At 61.3% G+C, this 17,083-nt stretch overlaps 1 protein-coding gene across 3 annotated transcripts in view; it reads left to right on the top strand.

Moving 5' to 3' along the window:
* The window catches only part of MLLT1 (MLLT1 super elongation complex subunit), a 64,511-nt gene extending 48,590 nt beyond the window's left edge, over nucleotides 1–15,921 (top strand). For 2 of the 3 annotated variants that reach the window (XM_043466352.1, XM_043466354.1), the window contains 8 exons: nucleotides 407–532; nucleotides 4,107–4,661; nucleotides 8,520–8,607; nucleotides 10,049–10,157; nucleotides 12,340–12,439; nucleotides 12,679–12,750; nucleotides 13,176–13,247; nucleotides 13,452–15,921. In XM_043466352.1, coding sequence (XP_043322287.1) covers nucleotides 407–532; nucleotides 4,107–4,661; nucleotides 8,520–8,607; nucleotides 10,049–10,157; nucleotides 12,340–12,439; nucleotides 12,679–12,750; nucleotides 13,176–13,247; nucleotides 13,452–13,580 — 1,251 coding nt within the window. In that variant the 3' untranslated portion in view covers nucleotides 13,581–15,921. The remainder of the gene's footprint in view (nucleotides 1–406; nucleotides 533–4,106; nucleotides 4,662–8,519; nucleotides 8,608–10,048; nucleotides 10,158–12,339; nucleotides 12,440–12,678; nucleotides 12,751–13,175; nucleotides 13,248–13,451) is intronic. The other variant, XM_043466353.1, reaches the window with a different exon arrangement.
* The last annotated feature ends 1,162 nt before the right edge of the window (nucleotides 15,922–17,083 follow it).

Raw genomic sequence — 17,083 nt, 5'->3', positions numbered from 1 at the left:
CGCCCCCTGTCTGTCCAGCTCACCCACCTGAGACTGGAGAGGGAGTTGGCACCCAGAATCTGGGTGCTGCCTCCACCACGCTGCCTGCTCTGGGTGTCTGGCTGGCTTTCCACCTGTCCCGGCCGTGCTTCTGGTTTGTCGTCCCCACCTTGTGCGGGGCAGCTTGGCTTCGGCGCCTCCTCGTGCTCCTTTGCACGCTCCGCGTCTTCCAGCCGGCCCTCAGGCCCGCCACACTCAGCCTTCCTGGGACCCGGCTTCTTCGCTCTCCACCCAGCCTGCTTGGCTCCAGCGCTCAGCGCCCAGCCCCTCCCAGAGGGAAGCTCCCACAGCAGGCTTCCTCTTGCCGATGGGATTTCCAGTCTGCCTCCCTGCCCATTGATAACATCTGTCTCTTCTTTATCACTAGGTGATGGTAATTCCTGAAGGAGCAGAAACGGTGTCCAGGCCCAGCCCCGACTACCCCATGTTACCCACAATTCCACTCTCTGCCTTCTCTGACCCCAAGAAGACCAAACCGTCCCACGGCTCCAAGGTTAGTGAGGCGGCAGGCCCAGTCCTGGGGGCGCGCTGGGGCCCGGCGGCGAGTCCCGGCTCAGGGCGCCCCACGTCAGAGCTGGACCTTCCATCCCCGGACTCGCTCCCTTGGCCTCCTCTCGGAGCTCATCTCTGCCCTCCTGGCTGCTCTGCCCCTTAGTCAGGAGGCTGGCCCTCATGACCTCACGGACAGCCAAGTGATCGCAGGCTTCTCTCTGTTCCTCTTGAGGCCAAAGAGCCTGCCCTATTCTTCCTGCCACTGAGTCAGAGGGCCTAGGACCACTGGGACAGACCCTGAGAGGCTCGTGTGCTGGGGGCCGTGGACCAAGTGCGTCCACTGCTGCTCCCTAGCGCAACTCGGACACCCTCTCCGTGGGGCTGGGCGCCCCTCCCTCGGCTGCTCTAGGCTCCGCTTTCTGCTTTGGCAGCAGCTCTCTGCAGAGAGCTTACTTGGGGAAGGGCCAGGTGGAGCCATGCGGGCAAGCACACTGTTTGCCCCAAGAAGAGATGTTTTATCATCTTCTCAGCCGTCAGGCAGGGGGTGCTCTGCCCTCACAACAGCTCCCTCCCTGAGCCATCACAGCATGGCCTCAAGCCCTTGGGACACAGTGGACACAGAAGTTCCCAAGTGTGCGTCTTGTCCCGCAGCCGCCTCAAACAGCTGTGTCCCCAAGACCGAGCTACGCCTGGCTCTTAGGGCCGCTGCTGATCATTCACTACCACCCACCCCAAAAGTTTATCCACTTCTCGTCTTGGCAGGTTTCTTGCTCCACTCATGCTCGGGTGTCAGGGGCCTGGGGCACCCGAGGCGGGGCAAGTTGAGCTCTCAGGCCTTACAGCCTGATGCTTATCAGCAGCCTTGGAGGAGTGCCTGTCACCTGGGCAAGGTCGTCTTGGCACTTTCCACAAGACCACTAGGTCTCTGAATCTTCAGATCTCTCTGACTTAAGCCTCCTGGACATATGAGGCCAGAGTCTCCAATATGGAGTGTGGGTCTGGGGTCTTCCCCACACTGGCATCTGTGGTCTTCCCCTGAACCTCGTGGGACTTATATAGAAGAAAAATTCTTACTCACGATCTTGGCAGCTTCTGTCTCAGTCACCCATAGTTGTCTAGAGGTCTGCTCAGAGTGGGAAGTGCGGGAATCGCCATCTCTTTCTGGCATGTCACTTGCGAGTCCCCTAGGAAGTGCCCTCTGGGTATTGAGGACACTGCAGTGGCCTGCCGAGCAGGGGCTGCTGGCAGCATCTCTTGCTGAGGTCTTTGAGACCCGTGGGGCCCTTATACCGGTAGTCGCACCTGCCATGCTCGGGGGGCCTGCAGGCTGGGGTCTGCGTCTCCACCCCTCCTGGTCCAGCGTCTTCCTGCCGCTCCAGGGGCTGCAACTCAGGGGGTCCCTGTGACGGTTGCTGCATATAGCTCTCCAACAGACACCCTCAGTCCTTCCCTCCGAGTCATCATCCTTTTCCTGCAGCTCAGGAGGCCCTGGCACTTCCCTCAAATGGGCTGTCTGCTGTCCGGACCTGTGGGCTGACTGGCAGAGAGGCTGGGGGGTGGGGAGACATGGCATGGGTCCTTGTAGGGCCCTGGGGCTGCTGGGGAGTCTGGCTGTTGTGGCTCCAGGTGGATTGGTCCCTGGTGGTCCTGTTCCTGCCCATAGGCCCCCAGAGGGGAGCCTAGAGCCTCCTGGGAGAGGAACAGGGCCTGCTGCAGGGCACCTGTAGCTTCAGGCACCCCGCTTCTCCTTGTCCAATGTCAGCCAGCTGGTCCAGTGGGCCTTTGTTTCTCCAGCACTAGTCTCTTAGCCATTTGGGGTCCTTGCTGGCTTTGAGGACATGACTGTGGTGGGTTTCACCCCAAGAACTTCTGTGTCACACTCCAGACTTAGTGTGTGATTTCAGAGAGCCTGTCCTCCCAGGAGCCTGTGCAGAGCTCCGGCTGAGGAGGCGAAGCTCTGAGGCCCCTGCTAGGTGGGCAGATCCTAGATGGCGGGGAGGCTCTGCTGACTGGGGCTGGGGGGCTTTTGGTGGACCTGCCCTTGGGGGGCTCCGCTCCATGTCTCAGGGCTGGGGCCGGGGGGCCCAGGCAGGCACGTGGATGCTGCAGGAATAGGCCAGAGTTGTGCAGGGGCCTCTGTTTCTTGCCTCCCTCCTTGGGGGAGCTGCTTGCTGGGAGTGGAACCCCGAGACAGGCCCCATCCCACAGCCAGCCCCCCAGGGGTAGCCCTTCAGACAGGCTTCTAAAGGGAGGCTTGTGATGTGAGTACCTCTTCCCACTACCATCGTGACGTAAGGGACACAGGGGCCGACTTCTCTTTAGGAGTCACCGGGGCCCCATGGCCCCGCGGGCCTGCCCCTGAGCCTCTGGTGCTGGTGCAGGACTCAAGTAGGTTGCAGGTGGCCAGGCTGTGCTGTCTCTGGGCTCTCTGCGGAGAGGGTTCTGTGGCTGCTCCCAGGGCTGTTAGAACAGGAAGCAGAGGCCCAGCTGCTGGCCTTCCCCTGGCTCACCTAAATCCCTCAGCACGTGGGGTGAGCTCCTTGAGTGAGGCTGCTCCTCCGCTCTGGTAGCTCTTGGTTTCTGGTGAGCTTGGGTCCTGAGAGCCTTGGTCCAGCCGTGCGCCTGTCCCCGGGGCTGGGGGCCGAGTCCAGTTGCCCATCGCAACCCTGGCTGTGCGGCAGGTGCTGACGCGCTGTGGACGGGGTGTGGGCACAGCCGGTGTCTGATGGGGCTCCTGGCCGCCTGGGGGTGGGGGACGGGGTGCTCCCTGACTGCCCTGCCTGTCCTGCACCATCGCCTGGTGAGGTAGGTGGTCGTGCTCCTGTTCAGAGGAAGCACAGGTGCACACGCTTGGAGTCCCCCAACCTGACCTTCCTGGAGGCCCAACTCAGGGCTGCTTGCCGCCTCTGTTTCCAGTGGGAGTCCCCCGACCTGGCTCATCGACTCGAGTTAAGGCTCCACACTCAACCCTCTGAATTTCTGAGATGGGGATCCTGGAATTATATGTGGTTTAGAAAAGCTGCCCAGGCGGCTTGGGTTCTAGAAGCCAGTTTTCACGCACAGCACCCAGGAACCCAGCAGGCATTCACTCAGTAAATGCGACTGTAGAGATCAAGGGGAGATCACAGAGCCCCTATGCTGCTATGCATTGGGGCCAGGCTGTCCAGTTGGGGGGCCACCTGGAGAGGCACCTGGCTCTGGTGGGGACAGGAGTGGGGCCCACCTGCTGGTGCCCCCAGCCCCGTGCCTGGCAGCCTCTGACTCCCCAAGGTGCCTGAGGGGTGTGGTCGGTGTGGCTGGCCTGTGTGTATCTGACTCACCTGCACGCTTGTTGAATCCCTCAGGGGAGTCTTAGCCTGTAGCCGCCCATGACCTGCTGACGCTTCCTAGTAGCTTTAAGGGACAGCTCCATTTAAAACTCTTACCTGCTGCCTTACTTTTTCAAAGCTTTATGGAAGATTTTCTCTAGCTGAGTCTGAATCAGGTGGATTACACTTTGTCGGGGTCGGGGGAGGCGGAGCAGGGCAGCCCTGAGATGCTGCGTGACCGTGTCCCCCTCCTGCCCGGCCTTGCAGGACGCCAGCAAGGAGAGCAGCAAGGCCTGCAAGGCCCACAAGGCGACCAAGGAGCACCGGGAGCGGCCGCGCAAGGACTCAGAGAGCCGGGGCGCCTCCAAGGAGCCGGAGCGCGAGCAGGCCCGGAGCGCCAAGGACGCGGCGCGAAAGCTGGGCGAGGCCCGGCCACCCAAGGAGGAGAAGGCCCCGCCACCCAAGGCTGCGTTCAAGGAGCCCAAGATGGCCCTGAAGGAGACCAAACTGGAGGGCATGTCCCCCAAGGGCGGGCCCCCCCCACCACCCCCTCCCAAGTCTTCCAGCAAGAGGCCGGCCACTGCCGACTCACCGAAGCCCAGCGCCAAAAAGCAGAAGAAGAGCAGCTCCAAGGGGTCGAGGAGTGCCCCCAGCACCTCGCCCCGCACCTCGTCTTCCTCCTTCTCGGACAAAAAGCCGGCCAAGGACAAGGGCAGCGCCAAAGGGGAGAAGGTCAAGGCCGAGAACGAGTCCAGGGAGATCAAAAAGCCCCCAGAAGTGGAGGAGTCCAACTCGGAGGACGAGGCCTCCTTCAAGACCGAGGTGAGGCAGCTCCTTCCCCACCCTTCTCCCCTCACCCACCCCGCCCTCATCCTCTGCTGTTACCCAACCTGTTCTTGTCCTCTCTGCTGGCTCTGAGCTGCTCGAAGGTGACGAGGGGGTTGGGATGCAGGGCCCTGGGCTCCCACTGGCTCCGTGGAGGTTTGGGCAAGCCTTCATGCTGTGCCAAGCCTGTTTCCTCTTCTGTTGGGGGGCGATGCAGCCGCCTCGTGAGAACTCTGTGGGGACACGGGGTCCCGGTAGAGCATGACACTGGGTACCTGGGTTCACAGTTCTCCTTCGGGCAGCCCCCTGCATGGGTGGGGACTCAACTCACTTGTGAGTGATTGTGTCCCACCGTCAACTCCTTCCCAGGGTGCTGCAGGCTCAGTTGGTCAGGACACCCCTTTCTGTCACTAGTGGTGAGGTATCCATGTGTGTTTTCATCCCACTTTCTGATCTGGGAACCAGAGGCCCTGGTTCCTCCTGTGGCAGCATTTTCATACAGCTCTGAAGGTCACCGTCAGAGACAGCTTGAGCCACAAAGGAGACAGGAGCCAGGTATTGATTGGTTAGGCAGACCTCTTTGGCCTTGGAGGACCATGTCATCTCTGTGTGCTATTTGGCTTCTGGTAGTTAGAGAAGAAGAACTTGGCTGGATGGATGATAGTTGGATGTATGATTGGGTGAATGAATGGATGGATGGATGATGGTTGGATGGTTGGTTGGATGGATAGAGCGTTGGTTGGATGGATGGAGGGTTGGTTGGATGGGTATATGGTTGGTTGGATGGTTGAATGAATGTATTATTGGATGGATAATGGCTGGATGGTTGGTTGGTTGGATGGAGGGATGGTTGGATGGTTGGTTGGTTGGATGGATGGATGGATGGATGGATGAGTGATTGACCCCTTCACTTATATCACCAACCCCAGCCCTTAGTGACCTTTTATGGTTCCCGGCATCCTCATTCACTCTCAAAGGCAGAAGCTTTGCCTCCAACGTTGCTGCTCGGAGCTCCACTGAGACTTTGAAAGTGGTTCCCAGAGATGAAGGCAGAGGTGGTTTGTGTCAGTAGCACTGATGTTATGAGTGTGTGGCTTCCAGGGGCACCTTGTTGGAAGTGTCTGGGGGTAACAGTTTGGCCCGGGGGTTAACAGTGCATCCCCATTGATGAGGACACACATGGGGCTGATGATGTTGTACACCCAGAGCTTCTTGCACCCAGGAGACTGTCTGCCAGTGAACTTAAGGGCATAGGACCCCAGAATGTCTCTCTGATGTCCAGGGCTGTCTGCCCCCTGGCTGCTGGAGGTTCTTCAGGTGCCTCATCTGGCATCTTTCTCCTCCGTCTGCTCAGACTGGAGCTCTGGGCAGGGTGTCCTTCCCGCCTGTCCACCTCGAATGCTTCCACCGAGGCCTTCTGTGCCCAAAGCTGGTGCACCTATGCTGGGAAGAGCTGAAGGCCTTCCTTCCTCTGTCCCCAGGCTGAGGGGCTCTGGCCCTGGGTGTCCACCTGACATCCTGCTGTGGTGATCCTGAGCACCTGTGCCCCTGTGGGCTGCTCCCTCCGCCTGCTCGGGTGGGCTGGGTGGAAGACCGGCGTATCTAGCCTTGGCCGACCTGGGACCGGAGGCTGGCATTGCTCAGGAAGCCTGGGGTTTTCTCCTGGCTGAAGAGACAGGTCTGCTGTGCTGAGAGACTTGTGAACCACAAGTCCAGGCTGTTTGAGATCCTGCAGCTGAGGCCTGGGCCTCCAGCAGGATCCCAGGGGTCTCAGAGGCTGCTGGATGGTGACTCACACGTCCTGACCCGGGACCTGGGGAGACACAAATGTCCACAGTGAAGAGGGCAAGATGGCCTTCAGATCCAGCCCACCCCCCAGTCTCCCTTGCCTATCTCAGGCCATCCCGCTCTGGAGGCTGATGGCATCATTGCCAGAAAGCTCTGACCCTGCATGGAACCCAGGTCTCCCCCTCGGCTTGCAGAGGGACCACAGCTCCTCATCTGTGTGTCGGGCCAGGACCCCAGCTCCTTCGGCTGCTCCTCTGTGGTCTCCTTGGCCATGGGGTCTCTTCAGTCACAGGCCCCAGAGTATGGGGACCACAGTAGGCCCTCTGCTTTCCTTCTGGACACCCCGTGTGGCCTGAGCCCCGGAGCCTCGGCAGTGCTCACAGCAGCCTCTTGAGGGCTCTCTGACCCTCGGGAACCATTAGGCTCTTGGGGCAGAAGCCACGTTCAGGTCCTCCCTTCCCTATCCTGTCCCTTGTATTCGTGTGGAAGGAAAAGGGTTGTGTGTGGCTGAGGGGCCTGCCTGGCCTGCCTGGCCTGCACCCTCCCCAGCCTGCCTCGACCTCGACTTCTGTATGCTTAGCAGGGCCAGCAGGGCAGCTCTTCGGTCAATGGGGAAGCTGAGGCTTAAAGGTGGGGCCTTGGTCAGTTGGTGAAAAGCCAGGCTCAGACGCAGGGACCCTGAGCCAGAATAAGAACTCAGGAGTCTGTGTGCCGGAGGGCTGTGTGGCTTCAGTGGTTGGGGCCAGGGTTCACGCTGGCCTGTGGTTCCCATCCCCCAACCCCCCCCCCCGCCTCAGCAGACACTGGCCATCCGGGCTGGTTTCCCAGACAGGGTCCCCAGGAACTAGCTTGAAGGTGGCCAGGGGGGATGTCGGCAGTGGCGCTGGGAGGCAAGGTGGAGCAGACCCCAGGGGAGGGGACCCTTCACTCTTCAGTCGGTAAGTGTTCGTCCCTGGGCAGCGACTCCTTCTCTGGGTCTGCTAAGAGGAAAGACCTGTGCCTTCCTGGGTCTCTGGGGGCCAGGACTCCCGCCTGAGGGTCTTCTCTCCCGGGGTTCAGCCAGGATCAAGGAGATGCTGCTGGCGCCTCCACCTGCCTCCTGGCCCCCCCCCCAGGTGCCAGGCCGCTCAGCTCCCCCAGACGGCTCCCGATGGCACGTGGGCACTCCATGCCAGCGGGCTTTCTGAGCTGTGGACTCTGCCCTTCTGCCCAGCAGAGCCCAGACTGGCCCCACCCCAGGCCCAGCTTGTACTCTGCTGCCCTATAGTCTGTCGGTTTCTCTCTCCCGAGGGCCCAGCGCAGACACCGCCCTGTCCTGGCTCATGCTCAGAGGTCCCGTCCCCATGCGGGCCTCTGGAGTGGGAGACACCGCGGCCCCAGGTGTCTCACCCCCTGGTCTCTAGGGCCTGGAGTCCCCGTGTGGGCTTTTACTGCCCCCTGGTGGCTGAGTCGGGGTGGCCGAGTCAGGGTGGCCGGCTGCAGGAGGTGGCGGAGAGGGTGTGACTGGCTCTGGGTGCAGAGGGGCCGCCTGAGTCCACCATGTCCACCATGTCACTGACCCACAGGCTCATTGTCACCTCAGGGGCACCTGGTGGCAAGGAGACAGCTTTTTGTCACTACTCAGCCTCAGGGCTGTGAGGAGATGAGGGGTTACCCCCCTTTCCTGTTCAGCCTTCCAGCTGTGCTCCCACCGGAGCGGGCAGGGTCCACACGTGAGCAGCCACACAAGCTGTCCAGCCCCTGCCTCGGCCCTGAACTCCTGCCCAGGCAGGCGGGAGGACCAGCCACGGGCTGGAGATTTAACATCCTTCAGGGAGACAAAAAAAGTCTTGGGTTGTGTTTTGAATGCAAACAGCTGCGTCCTGGGACTGAAGAGGAGGCGAGGTGGGGCCATGTCTGGAGGGTGCTGGCACCTTGGCGACCTGTTGAGTGCACATCAGGGCATCCTGCCTGGCTGTCTCTGCCACCCAAGGGCTTGGCCATCCATTCCTTCTCTTCAGTCTGAAAGCTGACTATTGTCCTCTCTCTCTTCCTGTCTGCCCCGCCCTGCCCTGCCATGTGGTGAAGTCCGCCCAGTCGAGCCCATCCAATTCCAGCTCCAGCTCTGACTCCAGTTCAGATTCGGATTTTGAGCCATCTCAGAACCACAGCCAAGGTGTGTGCTGGGCAAGGAGTCAGTGGGGGTGACAGGCTCCCTGACCTCCCCAGGGGCCAGCAGGGCACTGGACCTGTTATGGAGGCAAGGGATTCACAAGGAATTTCCCGAAGCTGTTGACTCGCTGGGGGCTTGCTCATGTACACCCAGAGTCTGAAAGCTGCCTCCAGAACTGGAGAAGCCTGAGGGTAGGGTGGCTCCAGCCTGTGCTAAACTTGCCCCTAGGGCTTCCTTTTAGGATGCAGTTTGTCACATGGGGCCTCCCAAACTGGCCTGGGTCACCTGGCTGCCGACTGCCCCTCTCCCGGGCCCTCAGCTTTGTCCATCTGCACAGAAGGGCTTTGAGCTGGGCTTTGGGTCTGTGGTGAAGGGCTCTGTTCTGACCTGAGCCCTGCCCTTACCAGGCCTCTCCTCTCCAGTCCTACCAGATGCAGGGTCCTTGCCTCTGCTGCCCCCAGCCAGCCAAGGGCTCCAGCCCAGGCCCCCTTGGCAGCCTGGTCCCTGCAGGCCTCCTGGGGTGCTTGAGGGGAGGTGGCCCAGCTAACCCCTGCCCACCCTCACACCGGAAGCACTTCTGGTGGATCACACTGAGAATTTCCTCCACAGCCTGGAGCCCTTTTTGAGGGTGGGGGAGTGCTGGGGGAGGTGAATGTATTGGGGTGGGGGGCTGACATAAAGACACAGTCCCGAGGGGGCTGGGGGATGGGGTGCTCCAAGCCCATACTCTCTCCAAGGGTTCTTATCTATGGGGAAGGGAGGGGGAACCTGCCATGCGGGGTCATGTGACCAAGGTAATTGAGGGCTTTGTGTCCCTTTGTTGCCTCGGTAACAGGAATATAAACCAAGATGCCGTCTGTAGGGGATTGGAACTGAGTGTCTCTGGAGAAAGGGAGGACGGTGGGATGGGAGCCTTTGAGGGGGCTGCCAGCCGCTGAGGGGGCTGCCAGGGGGCTGAGCAGGCTCAAGTAGGGGCATGGGGGGTGGGCAGGGGTGGTGGTGTGTGGTCCATATCTCGGGCCATCTTGCCCTCCTTGGCCAGGACTGGTTCGTGCTGCCTCCAGGCAGAGCTCTGATCCCAGCGCCCAGAGCAGAGGGGGGCTGTCCTTGCCTTGGCAATGGAGGGGCCCCGCGTGCCTGTCTCAGGCCAGGGGCTGGAGGCCTGTGAGCAAGGCCAGGAATGTAGGGGCAGGGGGGGCCAGGGGTCCCTTAAGGAGGAGGTGGCCACAGGGGCAGTGCTTGGAGATGGGCGGCAGTCCCTACCTGGCCAGAGGAACCTCCAAGGTGGGTTTGTGTGGGTGCATCTTAGGGGTTCTGGCATCAAGAAACTATGTGGCCCTGGGGGTGGAGGGGGCTCTCGGGCACAGGTGGAGCCCTGAACCCCCTTCTTTCACTTTCCCTCCCTTCCCCTCTTCCTCCCTTTTGCCCTCGTGGCTCTCTCCAGGACCCCTGCGCTCCATGGTGGAGGACCTGCAGTCCGAGGAATCTGATGAGGACGACTCTTCATCAGGCGAGGAAGCCGCCGGCAAGACGAACGCAGGGAGGGATTCCAGGTGCCCGGCCAGTGGGGAGGAGCGGGCATGGGGGCACTGGGATGGGGAAGAGAGAGCCCACTCGGGAGCCCTGCCTGGGCATTGAGGGGGCCTGGGGGCCTCCTTCATCTCAGTGCTGGGGAGCGTGGCTGCGGCATGGAGGTGGGGCCAGCCACTCCGGGAAGAGTCCCGTCGTCACCTGAGAAGGGGGCCGAGGTGGTGCCTAGCAGCCTGACCTGGGCCCAGGCATATGCCAGCGGGGCCTGGTTTCTCTGCTCTTGGCCCAGGCAGGGGTCCTTCCCCAGGTGGCCGGCACTGGGCTGGGACACACTGAGGACTGTCCTTGGACCCGAAGACACCCCGGGTGGGAGCAGCTGTGGCCTGGGGAAGGGCCACGTGGCCTTCCACCCAAGTGGAGTGAGCCGAGACACCTCCTCCGGACACCCCTGGCCTGGGAGTGTGCCCACCTCAGGGCTTGCTGTCCATGCTGGCCTTGGCCCCAGGCCTTGGGGCTGGGCAGACTCAGGGTCAGCAGCTCAGTCTGGGTCCAGCCCTTTCTTCCAATGAGGCCAAGCCCTTGTAGCCTCTGGGGCTCTTTTTAAGGTGGGCTGGTCACTCGGTCTCACCCAGCAGGCAGGGCAGTGAGCAGCAGGTGCTCGTTGTTCTGTGCTGGTGTTGCTCGTGAGAGCCGCCGTCCTGGGGGCTGAGGCTGTGGGAACGGCTGCTATAGGAGCCTGGGCTCCCTGGGCAGGACGGCAGGGGATGGCGCTCAGAGGGATGCCCCTCCTGGGCAGAGGAGGGGGGACGGTGACCCGCCCGAGACGGGACAAGTGGCAGCGGTCCCCGCCTGGGTGGTACTGGCGACTCTTGAGTGCGAACCTTAGTGTGGACCCTGAGTGTGGATTCCAAGTGTGGATCCTGAGTATGGATCCCGAGTGTGGATCCTGCTGGAAGTGGGTGTAGGGGGCTCAGGGGCTGGTGAACGTGCACCTGCTAATGGGGGCTCAGGTGGCAGTGCCAGGGCTGAGTGAGCATCAGAAGACGTCTCACTGCTGGGTTGAAGGGGTGCAGGTGAAAAGCAGGATGGGGCTGCCTGGGTCACTGCATCCATCAGGAAAGGGGCCCCATGGACCCTAATGCTGGTGCCCAGCCGCTGCCTGGCGGAGACAAGGCCGTCAGGCCACTCCTGGGCATGCTCACCAGCAGTTCCTCTGAGGTGAGGAGATGAGCTGTCTGCTTCACCCTGATACTCTGCCTCTGGGGAGGTGGTGGGGAGAGCAGAGGACTGGAGCCAGGGAAACGGGCAGGCCTGGCCTCGGGGTGCATGAGGCAGGAGCCCCTGAGGGTCAAGGCTGCGGCCAGTATTCTGGCCCTGCCTTTACGCCAAAGCCCAGCTCAGCAGGAGAGAGGCGGCAGGCAGGAGCGACCATATACCTGATGGACTCTGCCCAAGGGTGCTGTGCGTTGCCACCCAGAAGCAGTGGGAGGAGGAGAGCTGGAGAGGGGCTCCATCTGCACCGCCTGCTGAGCTGTCGGGGAGGGGTTTCTGGAAAAGCTAAAGGAATGGACCAGCTCTTTCCGTCCAGACTGAGGGCGGTGTGAATGGAAGGAAGTGGCTGTCAGGTGCAGGCTGGCTGGGGGCATCAGGCAGCCACACCCTTCCCTCTGTGAGGGGGCAGCCCCCCAGGAGGTGCGGACTGGAGCCCCCCAGGAGGGGATGGGCGCCTGAGGTCACCACTTGGGCACAAAGGGCCCTGTGTCCTTTTCTCCCGGGGTGTCAGGCTGAGGTAGAGCCATGTCTCTCCTGCTGGCCATGTCTCTCCTGCAGGCCCCTCCACCCACACAGCAGTGAGCGTGGAGCCCACCCACCTGGAGTTCTGACCTCAGAGACACACAGGGACTCCAGAGACCCAGGGGCACCCCAGAGACCCAGGGGGACCTCAGAGCCTCACAGGGCAAGCATGCTGATCTCTGGGTTCCTTGCTCTTTGACGGCAGCTCAGAGACTTTTTCTATTAAGTTGGCAGTGGCTGTCTGGAGCTGGGTGAGGGGGTCTCCGGACCTGTAGGGGGAATGCTGGGTGCTGGCCTGGCCCCAGAGAAGGGCTGAGTCCGTCCCAGAGCTTCACTGGGGGTGTGCTGGGCAGGACTGCCTCCCTGGAGCTCTGGGTGGCCAAGGCCTAATGGGGTCGTTTCCACGTTCAGGTTGAGCTTCAGTGACAGTGAGAGCGACAATAGCGGAGACTCCTGCCTGCCTAGCCGGGAGCCCCCTCCGCCCAAAAAGCCACCTCCACCCAACAGCAAGGTAACCTCCTGGAGGCCAGCTGAGGGTTGGGCCTGGCATTTGCCAAGTCTCTGTGGCTGAGGGTGGGGGCACAGTAGAAGGTGAGCTCACCTCTCAGGTCCCAGTAATAGTCTGCTGCCTGGGATGGGCTACTCTTACAGTCGGGTCCAGGGCCAGAGGAAGGACAACGGGTGGACCCAGTGGGGGCTGGGGAAGGGGGCACAGGCCAGCACTCACACAGACTGGGGTTCACCTCACAGGCATCAGGCCGCCGGAGCCCAGAGCCCTGCAGCAAGCCAGAGAAGATCCTTAAAAGGGGCACCTACGACAAGGTAGGGGCCGGGACGGTGAGGGGCCTATGGCCTGGTGGGGCCGGGACGGTGCGGGGCTACAGCCAGGTGGGGCCGGGACGGTGAGGGGCCTACAGCCAGATGGGGCCGGGATGGTGAGGGGCCTACGGCCAGGTGGGGCCGGGACGGGTGGGGGGCCTACGGCCTGGTGGGGCCGGGATGGTGGGGGGACTATGGCCTGGTGGGGCCGGGATGGTGAGGGGGCTATGGCCAGGTGGGGCCGGGACGGTGGGGAGGCTACAGCCAGGTGGGGCTGGGATGGTTGGGCACCTATAACACAGCACCCGGGGTGGGGTGGGGTTACGACAAGATGGGGCTGTCGTGTTGGAGGGCGCCAGCCTGGAGCTGCCTGGGTGTGGCGCGGGTTGGGAGGGGCAAGTCACCCCTGAGTACCCCTCTGCCCGCAGGCCTACACTGATGAGCTGGTGGAGTTGCACCGGAGACTGATGGCCCTGCGGGAGCGCAACGTGCTGCAGCAGGTACGGACAGATCCCTGCCCCAAGACTCCCAAGGGCATGGGTCTCAGAGGAGTCCTGGGTGGGATGCTATCCAGGCCCACGCGCTGCGGACCCCCTTAGGCAGCCCTCAGGAGCCGCCTCCTTTTCTTTGAGGGCCTGGTGAGGGGCGGGGGCCACCCCAGCCGAGCATCCTGCCCATGAAGCCTCCCTGCCCGCTCCTTCCAGATCGTGAACCTGATCGAGGAGACTGGTCACTTCAACGTCACCAACACCACCTTCGACTTTGACCTCTTCTCCCTGGATGAGACCACCGTGCGCAAGCTGCAGAGCTACCTGGAGGCCGTGGCCACATGACCCTGGGCCGGCTGCCGGGCCGCAACCCTGGGGTCCTGGGAGGCCACGTCCGGGCCCCGCCTTCCCCCTTCTCTCGACTCACCCGCCCGCAGCACTGCCTTAGTGACCGCCCTGTCCTTGGCCCACATGGCCAGCTGCACTTTCCTCATCGGGAGCCCTGGGGCAGAGGGGGGCCAGGCTGGCGCTGCTGCTCCCCGACACCCAGGGCTGTTACCTGGGCCCCCCTGGGAAAGCGGCTTTTGCTGGAGGTGGCACCGCGCCTCACTCCTGAAGGGGAGGAAGCGTGCCCTGTGTTGGGGGCCTGGCTCCACGGTGGGGCTTGTGGCACAGCTTCACTGCCCGGGCCCTCTGAGCAGCGGGGGCCCTGCCTCCAGCCTCTCCAAACGGTTCAGAACACACCCGCCGTGCTCCAGGACCTCAGAGGGCCCCCACTGCACCTGGACGGGCCCCACTCACCCTCCCGTGAGCTGACACGGTTCCGTGTCGGCTCTCACTGTGCTGGGACGCGTGCTGTATAGTCCTCTCCCTGTTATATATGTGTCTGCACTCTAGGTACCACAGCGGGTTCCAGGTGTGTGTTTCTGTGGCAGCAGTGCACGCTGGGGGGTGGGGGGTGTGTAAGGCGGGACTTGTAGGTTAAGATGTCTCCACTGGTCTTGTTGTCGTCGGGCTGGAGGCCGAGCCGGAGCGCCAGCTGGCCCCTCCAGGGGTAGGGAGGACGCCTCTCCCTTCCCCCGGCCGGTGAACACTACGCGCTGCCATCTCCGGAAGCAGCCCCCGGCCCGGGGCTCGTCCTCTTCCTCCTTCCATAGGATCCTCTTCCTTCTGTTGACCGAGTCTTCAAACTTTGAAAAAAAAAACATGAGCTTTTGCCAAATAAGACGGGATAGTTTGTGGAGTGTTTTGCGGAGCGTCAGGACTCAGAGCCAACCCCTCACGCCTGGGCCCCGGCGGGCAGCAGGCCCTCCCACCCCTGCGAGTTGTGCCAGTCCAGGGCCAGAGACCCAGCGCCTCGCACGCCTGAAACTCTCCAAGGGCCAAGCCAGCTCCTCCTCCCCACCCAGGCCGGAACGTCCTTGTGGGGAAACTCCTGGGCCTGGGGGCCTGTTTGTCAGCCTCTACTCTCCCAGACCTCGACTCCAGGCTCCTCTGGCCCCCACCGGCTCCAGCAGAGGAGGCCTGGACCAGAGCTGGGCTCACCTCCTCCCCCACCGCCGTTGGATGGCCCCTCTCTTCCCGGTTTGTGAGTACTCACGTGGGGTGCACCAAGCCCCCCTTCCCTGTGGTCCCCGAGCATTGTCAGTGCTCCAGTTTGGTCTGTCAGGCAGACCCCCAACACTCCCTCAGGAGCCCCGCCTCCAAGGCTTCCCCAAAAGCCAGCCTTGCTGGTGAGACCCCAGGACCTGGGGAGGCCCAAGAACTTTCCGAGGAAAACGCCATGACTCCTCACCACCTGCTCTGAATCTCTCCCAGCCCCACTGCCTCGAGGTATCAGGAAGAGGGCAGGCCGTGTGGCAGGCTCTGTGCCGCCACCCATTTCCCCAGGCAGGCCAACAGTACTCCGAAGTGGGGCACCTCTCCTCTGGAAACTAAGACATTGGACAGAAGGGACTGGCCTGAGGGCAGCAGCTGCTGGGCCCTCTGTGCACAGAGGCCGCCAGGGTCACGGGTGGGAGCCTCAGTCCAAGGGCGCTAGTCTTTTTCCTTCTCGAGGAGCTCCTGACTTGGTGACTCGGGCAGCTCTCTGCTCAGGAGCTGGGCTCTGCGCCGGAGGCAGCTAGAGGAAGGCTGGGCTCGTGGGTCTGCCCTTAGCAGCAGCAGCAGCAGAAGCTGGCCCTGCCTCTGATTTCCAGGGCCTTCAGAAGCACCAACCCATTTCTGTTACCTCCTCTGGCCAGAAGGCCCCTGCGCTGTCCTCTGGACCTACTCTAGGCTCAGTGCTGGCCCTGCAACCACCTGATGGACGTGCCAGGCAGCCAGGGCCCTGGCCACGGCATTCCCAGCTGCTCCCCCACCCCAGCCCCAGCTGCCCGGCAGCTGGGCCCACCAGGGCTCTGGGGAACACTTCCATAGGAAGGGCCGGCACTTTGTGATGGCCGCGTGTTTAGTGTTAAGCCCCTTGCCCCCAGTGCAAATCCCCGTGTTTTGCTCTCTCCTGAACAAAATGTAAACCGACGCCTGAAAGCGAAAGGTATTGAATACCTTTCTTACCCACAAGGGTTTTTTGTTTTTGTTTTGTTTTTTACAAAGAATGTGTCTCACTAGGAACTAGGACACTCATCAACCTGAGACCAACTCCTGGATAAAAGGAATAAAGGAGAATCGTGTTTGTAATAAGTCACAGGATTGTTTCTGTCCTGAGTTTCAAACTTTCTTTTTGTTAAATTGTGAAATTATGGAGGAGTTTTATAGAAAAAAAAGTGAAATAAAGTCAGGCGGGAACGCAGAGCTCTGTGTAGGGCTTTGTGCACCTGCTTGGTTCGCTCTGTCGTGGCGTTGGTGAGTGGAGGCACAAACTCCCACGGGGCCCCTTCTCTCCTCTCCCTGTCTCAGCGTTTCCAGGTGGACGACCGGGAAGAGGAGAGGGGGTTGGAGCCAAGCGAGGTGGGCACCAGGAGTGGGTGCAGGAGTGTGAGCAAGGCTGGCATCCCAGAGGATATAGATGGCACAACCAGAAACCTGAGAGGTGCAAGGTGGCAGAGAGTGAACTCTGCCATCCTGATTTTGATGGTGTGTTCTTTCCTTGAAAGCAGGGAGCAAATTTTGGGTTGAAAAGCAAGCCTGACCTCAAAATATGGATGAATGGGTGGGTGAGTAGATGAGTGAGTGGATAGATCATGGGAATGGGTGAGTGGATGGATGAAAACCAGACAGAAAATGTGGGCAAAGACATCCTTTGTGAGGTGCCAGGGTGCTTGTCAGCCAGTTTGTCCATGGAATTTGCTCTGGACTTGGTGTGGCAAAGCTGAGTGAACCCCAAGGAGACAACTCTCCCAGGCTCTATCTAAGCAGTCTTGTCCACCCTGGGGGCTCCAGTCCTACCAGAGGGACAGAAGATTCATTCCAGAATGGTCAGCATTGGCCAGTACCCTCCAGCCACTCTGCCCACAGCAGGTGATTAAAATCACTTCTGTCAGTTGGCAGCCACTTGGGGAGACAGCTGGCTACACCAGGGTACTCAAGATAATTTTGTCTGTTTTCTAATCAGTAGCCAGAATTTCCATTTTCAGCATCCAGGCTGTGCCCTCCCTGCCCTGTCTTTCCTACCAGGGATTCTGCAGGCCTTTTTGGGACAGTTTCTCATCTGAGCTCCTGAATTAGGGACACAGAGTGAAAGAGGGTCTAGAATGGTTCCCACCGTTCCCAGACACCGCCCCACGCCCTCACCCCACCAACACACACATACACAGAGTAAAGGACGACTATGTATAAAAATACGGTAGGGTTTGCTGCAAACCAGGTGTTGGGCTGAGAGTTGTTGCACAGATTCCACAAACAGTTAG

This window comes from Cervus canadensis, chromosome 4, assembly GCF_019320065.1.
Source record: "Cervus canadensis isolate Bull #8, Minnesota chromosome 4, ASM1932006v1, whole genome shotgun sequence".
In the NCBI taxonomy this organism is placed as follows: domain Eukaryota; kingdom Metazoa; phylum Chordata; class Mammalia; order Artiodactyla; family Cervidae; genus Cervus; species Cervus canadensis.
Note: the sequence above shows the minus strand (reverse complement) of the source record. Positions and strands in the feature narration are given on the sequence as shown.